The sequence below is a fragment of the Anolis carolinensis genome, chromosome 5, assembly GCF_035594765.1.
Source record: "Anolis carolinensis isolate JA03-04 chromosome 5, rAnoCar3.1.pri, whole genome shotgun sequence".
Taxonomy (NCBI): domain Eukaryota; kingdom Metazoa; phylum Chordata; class Lepidosauria; order Squamata; family Dactyloidae; genus Anolis; species Anolis carolinensis.
This window is the reverse complement of record NC_085845.1, coordinates 96,651,750-96,664,902: the sequence shown is the minus strand read 5'-3', so window position 1 is coordinate 96,664,902 and position 13,153 is coordinate 96,651,750. Positions and strand designations below refer to the sequence as shown.

At 39.3% G+C, this 13,153-nt stretch overlaps 1 protein-coding gene across 1 annotated transcript in view; it reads right to left on the bottom strand.

Moving 5' to 3' along the window:
• Positions 1–4,173: 4,173 nt before the first annotated feature.
• Positions 4,174–13,153, bottom strand: part of LOC100557029 (1-acylglycerol-3-phosphate O-acyltransferase Pnpla3) — a 31,849-nt gene continuing 22,869 nt past the window's right edge. Inside the window, exons 6-9 of the mRNA XM_008111423.3 lie at positions 12,624–12,842; positions 11,738–11,870; positions 9,193–9,309; positions 4,174–6,301 (exon numbers count right to left, since the gene is read on the bottom strand). Of these exons, the coding sequence (XP_008109630.2) occupies positions 6,016–6,301; positions 9,193–9,309; positions 11,738–11,870; positions 12,624–12,842 (755 nt within the window). The 3' untranslated portion in view covers positions 4,174–6,015. The remainder of the gene's footprint in view (positions 6,302–9,192; positions 9,310–11,737; positions 11,871–12,623; positions 12,843–13,153) is intronic.

The following is a 13,153-nucleotide window of genomic DNA, read 5'->3' as shown; positions in this document are numbered from 1 at the left end:
AGAAGCTTGGCGCATTGGTGGCAAAACCATTGGTGCGATAGAGAAATGCAATTTAAAAAAAGGTAAAGGTTTCCCTGACGTTAAGTCCAGTCGTGACCGACTCTGTGGGTTGGTGCTCATCTCCATTTCTAAGCCGAAGAGCCAGCGTTGTCCATAGACACTTCCAAGGTTATGTCGCCGGCATGACTGCATGGAACACCGTTACCTTCCTGCCGGAGTGGTGCCTATTGATCTACTCACATTTGCATGTTTTCGAACTGCTAGGTTGGCAGAAGCTGGAGCTAACAGCGGGCGCTCACTCTGCTCCCCGGGTTTGAACCTGGGACCTTTCGGTCTGCAAGTTCAGCAGCTCAGCGCTTTAACACACTTGTGTCTTCAGTAGACACCAAAAAGAAAAAAAAGAGTACCATCAGAACAACTTGTGCTTGATTGAAAACTTCTTGCTAATTCAACAGTGGAAAATCTTGATGTAACCTGTCATCATGAGAAAGGAAATAAGAAGAAAGCAGAAGGAAAGGTCTGCCAGTTGTCCTTTGTGGCTGAAAAGAGCTGACTTAAAGAGGGAGCAAACGTTCAGGACCCATTGTGAAGAACCTTTGCAGAATGCTCATCTCCCCTGCCCTTTAATGCAGTTTGAAACTGCATTAGAGGGTCAGTGTAGTAGACTCAGTGTGTTGTCCAAGGCTTTCATGGCCGGAATTACTGAGTTGCTATGAGTTTTTCGGGCTGTATGGCCATGTTCCAGTTTCATTCTCTCCTGATGTTTCACCTGCATCTGTGGCAAGCATTCAGAGTTTTGTTCAGAGGACTGTTGGAAATGAGGCAAGTAGTGTGTGTATATATCTGTGGAATGTCCACGATGAGAAAGAACCCTTGTCTGTTTGATGCAAGTGCAATTGGCCAGCTTGATTAGCATTGAGTAGCCTTGCAACCACAAAGCCTGGCTGTTGTTGCCTAGTGGCATCCTTTGTTTGGTAGGTGTTAACAGGCTCTTGATTGTTGGCTGTCTAGAATTCCCATTTCTGAGTGGTGTTCATTATTTACTGTCTTGATTCTGGTGTTTTTTCATACTGGCAGCCAGATTTTGTTCATTTTCATGGTTTCCCCCTTTCTGTTAAAGTTGTCCACATGTTTGTGGATTTCAATGGCTTCTCTGTGTAGTCTGATATGATGCTTGTCAGAGCTCTAACAGAGCACTTGATGAACTAACCTGAATACAGAATACTATTTGATAACACAGAAATGCTGGACAACTTCGACAACCATCATGTTAGACTACACAGAGACACCACTGAAATGCACACAAGCATGTGGACAATTTCAACAGAAAGGAGGAAACCATGAAAATGAACAAAATCTGATTACCAGTAATTATAAACACCGGAATCAAGACAATAAATAATGAACACCACTCAAAAACAGGGGAATTCCAGACAGTCAACAATCAAGTGCCAGTTAACACCTCCAAACACAGGATGCCCCTGGGCAACAACAACCAGGCATTGCAGCTACAAGGCTTTTACATGCTAATCAAGCTGGCTAATTGCAACATTCACACTTGCTTCAAACAGACAAGTTCTTTCTGGACATTCCACAGATTAAAAAAAAACCCACTACCTCATTTCCAACAGACCTCTGAACAAACCTCTAAGGATGGGGTTGTTGTAGAACATGGCCATACAGCCCGGAATACATACATCAACCCTGTGATCCCAGCCATGAAAGCCTTCGACAACATCTCTAAGGATGCCTGCCATAGATGCAGACAAAATGCCAGGAAAGAATACAGAGCCATGCAGCCCAAAAAACTCATAGCAACCCAGTGTAGACTCATATAGTGAACGTGTTATATCAATCTACACTAACCCTATGTAGAAAATTTTTTTGTTCCTGTTGTTTCCTAATTGGTTCTATCATAAAAATATGGAAAAGGTATCAATGAATATTCATATTCATAGTCGCAACCAATTCAACATAGTTTGTGGCAGCCACAAAAATGAAGTTTCTGGAGTATAACCACAACCTGAAAAGGACCATATAATTAAACAGGAAATTACACTTTCATAGCAGGAACAGAACATTTTTCAAATTTTCTTACATAATGTAATGAACTGTATTATATCAATCTACACTGACCCTAGAATATGAATCTACACTATATAGTGCTGTTTCAGATGCGTTATAGGGCAGTGTAAATGGAGGCCACAGACAAGTGGGCATTCATTGAAACCTAACACTCAACCTCATATCAGACCTTACGGAGCCTCCGGTGGCCTAGGGGATAAAAGCCTTGTGACTTGAAGGTTGGGTTGCTGACCTGAAGGCTGCCAGGTTTGAATCTCACCCGGGGAGAGCGTGGATGAGCTCCCTCTATCAGCTCCAGCTCCATGTGGGGACATGAGAGAAGCCTCCCACAAGGATGGTAAAACATCAAAACATCCGGGCGTCCCCTGGCCAATGTCCTTGCAGACTGCCAATTCTCTCACTCCAGAAGCAACTCTGATTGCTCCTGACACGGAAAAAATAAATAAATCAGACCTGATCTAAGTTAGAAACAGTAGGAGGCGCTGCCTTATTTCTGCATTGCCCCTTTGCATCTACACAGCAGTGAACTGCATTATAAACCAGCATAGATTGGGCCTAAGAGGCTGAAGTTCTCAGTTTTGTTGACAGTTCACGGCCACAAAAAGTGCATTTTAAAGAACTCTATAGACATGGATGAGCATTGCACTATTTTTTGGTATGCTCCTGCAGAAGATCCCACATACGTACTTTCCTTTGAAATGTAATATGAAAAAAGGGAGCAAGTCATGGCATTGTGCAATAGGGAAAGATCAAACACCAAACAAAGCCAATACAATTGTGCAACGAACTTATTGTGTGATAAAAGTTTGTTGTATCTGCAAGGGGATAGATCTTAAGCCTGCCTTCAGGCGCCACTGTGGAGCATTTGTAGCATTGCCCTTCAGAACCAATATTAAAACACCCATTGAATAATCTCCAGTCAAAGCAGCCTGTAGATTATAGTTTCATAGTGATTTTGAAAGGTGTTTTTGAGGGGCTTAGGCTTGTTTCAATCCACATAAAACTATTTCCAAGTTTAGGATGGTAACCCACATGGATGATGCAAAGAGGAACATTACATGCATTGTGCTCTTAATCTATGGAACACAGGTGCATCTACACTGTTTGCTGTAATTAATTGGTGGAGATGCTTTCATTATGTCTATCTTGTGAAGAGAAAGTATTAGGGAACCCTTAGTACATTACTCAATCAGAAAAGTAAAGTTCCATTGGTTTCAATAGATAACATATAAATATATGCCTAATCCCCACAAGAAGCAATCAGACATTTAACATGGTCTTATAAACATGAGCTTTTTGTCAGGTCACTGGGGCTTGGACTAAGAACTTCATTACTTAAGCCTATGAAGTTGGAATCAAGTCAAGCTATAGTTTGGGAAAGAAATGAGCTTTAAAATGCAATATTCAAATATTTTCTCATGTATATGCACATGTATGTATGTAAAATGGGAAGACAGAGCCAAATGTACTACTCTGAGCTACTGTGACATGGAGTCATGGGAGCTGTAGTCTTGCAAGGATTTTTGCCTTCTCTGTCTCAGCAAACTGCAACTCCATAGTATTGAGCCATGGCAGTTTAATTGGTGTCGAACTGCATTAATTGTATAATGTAGATGGAGCAAATAGGTTTGGAACAGGACGTGTTGGTCTTTAAAAGCAATTTGTCTCCAGATTACAAAACAAGAGCCAGTATGGGGTAGTGGTTTGAATGCTGGAGTGAGACTAAATCACATTTTTAAAAAGCCCTGCCAAGTGCTATTTTCCATAGTTTATTAATTTACATCTCAATCATAAAAAATGTGTAGCTTTTGAGAAGCTGAAGAAAGAACCCTGGACTCTGGCCATAGTTTTTGTAGGGACAGCACTAATCCTTTTTATGTATGTACACACACACTTTGCACTCCCTTCAACCTTCCCACCTTAGTAGTTATCTTCATTCTGCCTGGACACATTTTCCCCAAAAAGCACAGAATACAGCAGCAAGCAACTCAGAAAGAGCTCAAGAGGCATTGATAAGATTTCCAAGATTTATAAAAAGAGGAGAGGGTTCTCTGAGGTGATACTGTAAAAAATGTATATTAAGATCAGTTTGCTGTTATAGGTAGACATGTGAAACTGTAGTTTATTTTGTTGCTTTAAAAAGATCAGCAATTGTAACAATACTGCAATTAATCCATTTTAGAAATACAATCAAGATTTTAGAAAGAGTAAGTACAACACTTTTAACAAAACGAAGTGTTAAAGATAGGTCTTGGATCAAAAAGCACCAACATTTTTATATATAAATCAAAATCTGCACTATTATAGTGCACGGGGAGCCTTTTAAAGTAGTTACATTTCTTCCAGAAATGCAGCACTTCTTTTGGTTTTCATCAGCAAGTCACAACCAAAAGACTGCCTAAATGTTTAGACAAAATTAAATTTACTCAAAGTTGACAATTAAAATAATCTGAAATACCATATTTCCTGCTCCCATCTGAGCATTAGTGTTTTGCCAGTTTATAAGCAATCTCATTGGTAACAAACAATCCCCTAGGCAAATTCTGTTTGGTTGATGCTTTGACTATTTTAACAAGAGAATTTAACACAATTATTTCAAGAGAGCATTAAAACAGTCCTACAAGTATTTGGGGGCGGGGGGAGAGATAGGACACAAGTATTTACAACAGTGATCTTATTTTTGAAAACAACACTGAAATCTGGCACCATAAATAAATGTTCCTATCACTTCAAGCACTGAATTTGTGAAGCAAAGAATAACCATGTATTGCTACCAACTATTTCAGAGAGAAATGATTTGCTATCTTCCCAACATGTGCTGTTCAAAGTTAAAACAAAATGAAAAACCATATATTTTTCATTTTATCTTTTTGACAGTTATGGTACAAGAAACTTAAGGTCCTAGCTAATAATATATTGGCACCTTTTGACATTTTTGTCAATAAAACTTGACTAAAAATGGTTTGAATTTAATGAAACACAGGACAGAATTTCTACTGTGATTATTTCATGGATTTCTCATGCAATTCTCTTTTCAGAGTTTTGCTTTATTCATTTCCTGTAGTTCTTGTAATTTTGATAATAACAAAGAGCAAGTAAAGCCTTCTGAGTTCCCAATATTTCATGCCACATAGCATCTGTGTATTAATTATGTGCCCTGATGATATTTTTAGTCATATTCTTTCTTACTTGCTTCCGGAAGTAATAAAGGCTGTAAACTAGCTTCTCAAATAAGATATTATAAAATCTATTCTTGTTTACAGGGATTTAATATAGCCCTTAAAGTAGTCCATCACATATCCATCATACTGAAATCAGGGTTAGTTTTTAGCTTCTGTTAATTCCCAAAGTTATTCTGGGACAAACATGTTCTTTCAACAGAAAAGCAAATGTTCTTTCGACAAAAACAGTGCTCCTACATGATGATTCTGAAAAAGAAGGATGCCTTGCAATAGGGAGTGTAACCAAGATGATAATACCTTGTATTCATGCAACATATTTAAACATAAGGCAATTGAAACTTCCAAAATGTTCCCATATGCGACATCCCCTTAAGTACAAAGTGTTTTCCTTAAGTGCTAACAGCATTTATAGACAAATAGAAGAAAATCTATTTTAAAAGTTAAATATGGTAAAAAGCTATATTTTCCCTAAGAGTGCTTGTCCCAATATGAGCAGAAGAGGATTCATTTTTTTTCCTGCTGAAACATTGTGTTTTGGGCAATGATCTATTGCACTAGGATCTTTTTAATCCTAAAACTGTTATCAGGAATCTAGACCAGAACTGCACATTGATCTTTCCACACGATTCCTCCAAGGCAATTAATCATCTATTGTAAACAAAGTCTTCCAAGAGATTGTTTGGCAAGATGTTAGGAGAAAATGTGTCTCCTCCGCTGAAATTTGCTTATCTGATGCTGTGTTCATGAATTAGTCTTCAGAAGCAGTCTGGAAGCTCTTCTCAGAGGAGGAGTCAAAATCTACTTCCACCCCAGATTCTTCAGAATTTATGAAAAAGGGAGGAATAGAGGAAAATCCTTCACTTAAACCATCTGCAAGTTCCTTCTTAGCTGATTCTTCACAGTAGGGAAGATCCCAGAGCCACTCTTCAAGATGTGTAGAAGAATGGGATATTTTAGGCGGGCAAGAGGATGACAGAAGACTTGTGTTCACTGGCGCAGTCTGGCATTTTCGAAGTACCGTATTACTTTCTTTACTGCAAAGGAAACAGATTGCAATTTTTCAGCAAAATTATAATTTTTTGTTATACATAAAGATGGGATAAAGTTTCCACGTGTGCCAAGAAATGGCTGAAAATATATTTTTAAATTGACAAATATTCACGAAAGATCTATCTCTAGATATCAGTTTCAATTATCTGCAACGTATATATTCAGAAATTACTGCATTGAATCTAGAACTAGATGAGGAAAACTCGCACTGGTAAAATGACTTTTCTGGTTCCTGTCCCTGTCCCTCAACCTAATGATTTTTATAAAACCAAAATCAAGTATCTGGCTACTTGCAATTTTGTATTTTGGAGGTATGCAACCCATAAGTGAGTCCCAGGGGTTAAAAATCGTATCTCACATTCCCACAAACGTTCTGCTGCTTTGTACAAATGCATCTAAAACCTCTAAGTTATCACATCTAACAATTTTTCATTTTTTTTTGTTTTCCTTAAGAGAAAAAGTGCAGATCATTGGTCTGATACTTTCATTTGAGCTATGATAGGCAAAGCAGAAAAAAATAGTTGGGTGTGATACTGAAGAAACACAAACACTTCTCATTTTGTAGTTAGCAAAAATTCACTTGCAAACATCCCTTTTTAAAGTTAGTAACTGAAATAATACAAGAAAAAGGACAAAATATACAAACATTGCTTTGTAATGCCACATACATGAAGTAGTTTCCACCATTGTATAGCCAGTAACAGGACCAAACTGCACATCCTTTCCATCGCATGTAAAAAATGAACATGACTATCTTATTAGTTTAAAGTGAGAAAAAAATGCTATGATGTGTGTTGTTTATTCGTTCAGTTGCTTCCGACTCTGTGATCTCATGGACCAGCCCACACCAGAGCTTCCTCTCGGCCGTCGCCGCCCCCAGTTCCTTCAAGGTCAAGCCAGTCACTTCAAGGATACCGTCCATCCGTCTCGCCCTTGGTTGGCCTCTCTTCCTTTTTCCTTCCATTTTCCCCAGCATCATGATCTTTTCCAAGCTTTCCTGTTTTCTCATTATGTGGCCAAAGTACTTCATTTTTGCCTCTAATATCTTTCCCTCCAATGAGCAGCCGGGCATCATTTCCTGGAGGATGGACTGGTTGGATCTTCTTGCGGTCCAAGGCACTCTCAGGATTTTCCTCCAACACCACAATTCAAAAGCCTCTATATTCCTTCACTCAGCCTTCCTTATGGTCCAGTGCTCACATCCATAGGTCACCACAGGGAATACCATTGCTTTAATTATGTAGATCTTTGTTGCCAGTGTGATGTCTCTGCTCATCACTATTTTATCGAGGTTGGTCATTGCTCTCCTCCCAAGAAGTAGATGTCTTCTGATTTCCTGGCTGCAGTCTGCATCTGCAGTGATCTTCGCGCCTAGAAATATAAAGTCTGTCACTGCCTCCATGTTTTCTCCCTCTATTTGCCAGTTATCAATCAGTCTGATTGCCATCATCTTGGTTTTCTTGATGTTTAACTGCAACCCGGCTTTTGTACGTTCTTCTTTCACTTTGGTGATAAGGCTCTTCAGCTCCTCCTCACTTTCAGCTATCAGAGTGGTATCATCTGTATATCTAAGGTTGTTAATGTTTCTTCCAGCAATTTTAACTCCAGGCTTGGATTCGTCAAGCCCCACACATCGCATGATGTGTTCTACGTACAAGTTGAATAGGTAGGGTGAAAGTATACAGCCCTACTCCTTTCCCAATCCCGTTCCCAGTCTGTTGTTCCGTGGTCTGTTCTTACTGTGGCTACTTGGTTGTTATACAGATTTCTCAGGAGACAGACAAGGTGATTTGGTATCCCCATACCACCAAGAACTTGCCACAATGCACTAATGCACTATGATCCACACAGCCGAAGGCTTTAGAACAGTCAATAAAGCAGAAATAGATGTTTTTCTGAAACTCCCTAGCTTCTTCCATTATCCAGTGGATATTGGCAATTTGGTCTCTCGTTCCTCTGCTTTTTCTAAACCCAGCTTGTACATCTGGCAACTCTCGCTCCATGTATTGCTGAAGTCTGCCTTGCAGGATCTTGAGCGTTACCTTACTGGCATGGGAAATAAGTGCCACGGTACGAAAATTTGAGCGTTCTTTAGCATTTTCTTTTTTTGGTATGGGGATATAAATTGATTTTTTCCAATCTGATGGCCAATCTTGTGTTTTCCATATTTGCTGGCATATGGCATGCATCACCTTGACAGCATCATCTTTCAAGATTTTAAACAACTCAGCTGGGATCCCATCGTCTCCTGCTGTCTTGTTATTAGCAATGCTTCTTAAGGCCCATTCAACCTCACTCCTCAGGATGTCTGATTCTAATTCACTTACCACACTGTCAAAGCTATCCTCTATATTATTATCCTTCCTATACAGATCTTCTATATATTCTTGCCACCTTTTCTTGATCTCTTCAGCTTCTGTTAGGTCCTTGCCATCTTTGTTTTTGATCATGCCCATTATTGCCTGAAATTTACCTCCGATGTTTCTAATTTTTTGGAAGAGGTCTCTTGTCCTTCCTATTCTATTGTCTTCTTCCACTTCCATGCATTGCTTGTTTAAAAATAGTTCCTTGTCTCTTCTGGCTAACCTCTGGAATTGTGCATTTAATTGGGCGTATTTCCCCCTATCACTGTTCCCTTTCTTGGGCTACTTCCAGTGTCTCAGCAGACAACCATCTTGCCTTCTTGGTTTTCTTTTTCTTTGGGATGTACTCTGTTGCCACCTCCTGAACCATGTTGTGAACTTCTGTCCATAGTTCCTCTGGGACTCTATTTATTAAATCTAGTCCCTGAAAACTAGTCCCTGAAATGCTATGATGTGTAGAAAAGGTTAAATGATTTGTCCAACAAAGCACATATGAGCAGCACAAGATATACCTGGGAATGCTTAGTAGTCTTTCCCTTGCTTTGGAATACACCGTACCCATAATTTGACTGAGTTGCTCTTGCATCCATCGCACATCATCAGGAATATCAGGAAACCAATCAACTAATCTGCAGAGATGATAAGAACATTTCAGATTTGTGAGAAAAGCCATTTGAAGACAAAAAAAGGGAAACAAGCTATTCTTCTAAAGTTGTTTCTTGACTATGTTATGTTTCATTTCAGTACTTTCCAACATTATTTCTGGTCATGTAATGTGTTTATTTATTTATTTATTTATTTATTTCTCACATTTATATCCCGCCCTTCTCACCCGAAGGGACTCAGAGTGGCTTACAGTAATGGCAACAATTCGATGCCCATATAAAATCAGTATCAAACAGTGCATAAAACAGATAAAACTATTAAAATACAATATAAATTACAAAATATAAATTTCAAACATAAAAACAGATCCGATCATCCTCATGCTTTGTCCATAGTTCAGTCCGTGTCATCTTTGCCATTTATTGATTAAAAGCCTGGGCACACAGCTATGTTTTTAGGGCTTTTCTGAAGCCCAACAAGGTTGGAATTTGTCGCATCTCTCTTGTGAGGGTGTTCCACAGCCGGGGAGCCACCACTGAGAAGGCCCTGTCCCTCGTTCCCACCAGCTGCGCCTTTAAGGTTTCTATCATTCTCTTTCTACAAAAATACTTTTTTTGGGGAAAACAAAACCAAGGATACCTCAATGAACAAAGCCTTTGACAAATAGGCTCTTTTTTACAAAATTGTTTTATGCCTGTGCAGCTCATTTTTCCTTCTCATCATCACTCCAGCTGACAGGATTTTTTAGCCACACAGATAAGATGGTAAAGGGGAGGATTGATAAATAAATATTTTTTATGTCAAGACACTGATCCCTTCCAACCATAGCACAAAATGGAACTCTGAACAGGCATAAAAAGATTGGTTCCAAGCTGCATGGTGGCCACAAAAGGCTTCCCTAAGCCACCTTTGTGGGTGGACAACAGCCCAACAGTCCAGCTTTACTAAAGCTGGTTCAGCAGGACTGAACATAGACTCAGTTTCTCATGCTCCTAGCACCTCCATGCCTCCAAAAAAAAACCCACTAAAAATCCCCCTTTAACAGAGCTACATACTCATTGCTTTCTGATTCTTAATCATTCAGAGAGCAAAGCAACATGAGAGAAGCAAGTCCCAACCTTCCTCCAAAACTGTTTTGCTTCCTGAATGATGAAGAATCTGGAGATACAGAGCAGACAGTGTGAGTAAGGGAGGAGTTTCTGTCATTTCGGGGAGGATGGAGGTGCTGGGAGATGGGTCAGGAAGGGACTGACACCCAGATCCCTGGGCTGCCTGGTCCCTGGGCACATGATCCTGGATCCTGCACTGGGATCTGGGATGGCAGTCTCCACTGCCCCAGCATCTGAAAAAGTCTGGATCTTGCCAAAGGATTCAGACTTTTACCACTTTTTTTAAACTCAGGGTCAAGCCTGATTCTAGGTTCAATTGCATTAGCCTGTGTACATTGTATGGATGCACCAGGCTAATGCGATTGCTACACCACATTATATGGCAGTGTAGATGGGGGCCTCTGTATCTGATGCAAAAAGTACCCTAAAGCTTGAGCTTGGAAAAAATGATATATAGTAGCTGTATCCAGAACCCCTTACTGGGCAGACATGAACAAAGAGGAAAGAGGAGAGCAGATAAATCTACTTCATCAGTTACACCAGACATGGGCAAACTTACCAACAGTTATGAATTGTGGGATTTGGAAGTCCAAAACACCTGGAGGGCCAAAGTTTGCCCATACCCAACATGTTTAAAAAGCATAAATCTATGCTTAAAAAACAAATTCTTTCCACTTGCATTTCCCATTACATTTGTAATAAAGAGATATTGATGACACTTTACAAGATATTTTCATTTTTCTAAGAAAAGTAGTTTGCAAAGGTGGTCTACAAATTGGGTATGTTTCTAAGGACTATTTCAAAGGATTAATGAGATATTGAATCATGTGAAAGATTTAAGCACCTAGCAAATGTGCATAAGGAGTATTGTTCAACCTATGGGCTACATTCTAATTTGGGAATGATCTTGGGGTCTCACTGCAAATGTTAAAAGTCTGTAGGAGGCATAACAAAGAGGACAGGGCCAGACAGAATCTGGCTGGTTTACTACCAAACACATGAAGCATAACTTGTTCTATCGATTGCTTCAGGAATAAGCCTCCATGTAAGAGCCTCCAAATGTGCCAAGAGCAGCTTAACTCTATGCGTATCTACACAAGCATTAGCCAGTGCCAGGCTGTAGGACACGTGAATTTCAGGAAACACACTTCCTGAACTCAGGATTTAGTTCCACTCAGCAGGTTCCTAAGCTTTGAACAACCTCTTACATGTTATCTCTGATCACTGAAGGGAGATAATACAGCACAAAAAGCTTGCAAATAGGACCCAGGGGTTTCCCATTCTTGCACTCTATAAAAAAAAGGTTTCACAAAAGGTTTTTAATCAATCTCATCACACTCACCTCAAAGCCACAAAATATGCTGACTCAACTGGCAGGGTATATGGCAGCATCATATAGGACATCAGTCGCATTGGTAGAAATTTAGAAAGATGGGCGTACAGTCCACATTTTTCTTTACAAGCTTCCTGCAATGCTGTCATTTATACGATCATTAATCTCAAACTGAACATAAAATAATGGCTTCTAGATTCTAGAAACATGAACAACCATTTTTGTCATCATGAATTGTCCATAAAAGAGCTTCTCATTGTAGAAATCAGTGAATACTGCTGACTTCTAATATCTCTGTATATGAAAGTTCCAAGTCATTCCCCGTTCTATGATTTCATTGGTAACAGTTTTAGTTGGCTCCCACTGAGACAGATAATAGAACCAACTCTGTTCTGCATTGAATAGGCTACCCACTGTGCTTCTGTGGCAAATCACTTCTATGCACTTTCTTTTTCTGAGTCAGGACAGCCTCATGAAAAGACAATGAAAGGGGTTTCCAAATGCTGAAACATTAAACTTTTAGGATGTAAAAAAGAATGTGCTGGTTATCAGAAGCTTAGGAAACATTGGTGTCCATCCAACCTCTGTTTAGTAGTCTGACCTTTAATGGGCCTGCAAGGCATCTGACATTTCTCTAAGGTTAAGAGTGTATGGTTTCCCCAACGCCACCCAGTGGGTTTTTGTGGCTGAGCAGGGTTTCGAGTTTTGTGTCCTGAAGTTTAACCCAATATTTAAATTACTACACAATGCTCACTCTGTACTGAATTCCCTCACTGAGCTGGAACTTACAACAACAGGATTTTGGCTGGATTGTGTCCATTGTTATTTAAAGTTACCATTACTAACTACTTAGATAGTTTAACAATAAAAAGGGAAGTTATATTAAATCTCTTACCTTTGCGAAGTCTTGGTGGTAGTTTCTCAAAAATGGTTTTATCCAGTGGCCAAGCTGATAATTTTAGCTGCTCCATAAGCATTTCTTCATCTTCCATTTCTTTTTTTCCTTGATACAGTTCAATGGGGGGTTTATCCATGTAATTTGGTATCTGCACATATTCCCGACGGCCTTGCTTTGTTAAAGACAAGTCAACAAAGACTGAATCCTGCAGTATATCTGAAGGGACAAAAGAATGATAGAATGATAAGTGTCATTAATGAAGCAACAAGAGAAGATAAATGTTTGTGACCGTCCAACTTTCCAGTCAAAGGTATAAACTTTCAAATCTTGAAATAAGAGTTTCATATGTTCAGGAACGAACTAGCATTTGGAAAGTAGTACTGCCATCTAGAATGTTTTAAATGTATTAAAACTAGTAGCTTATCTCTGGTAAATATCACATTTTAGTGGAGGTTTTATACTACTACCATTGTAGTAAAAATGGAGTTGTTAGCATCAGCAATTCTAACTGGACTATAGGATAACAG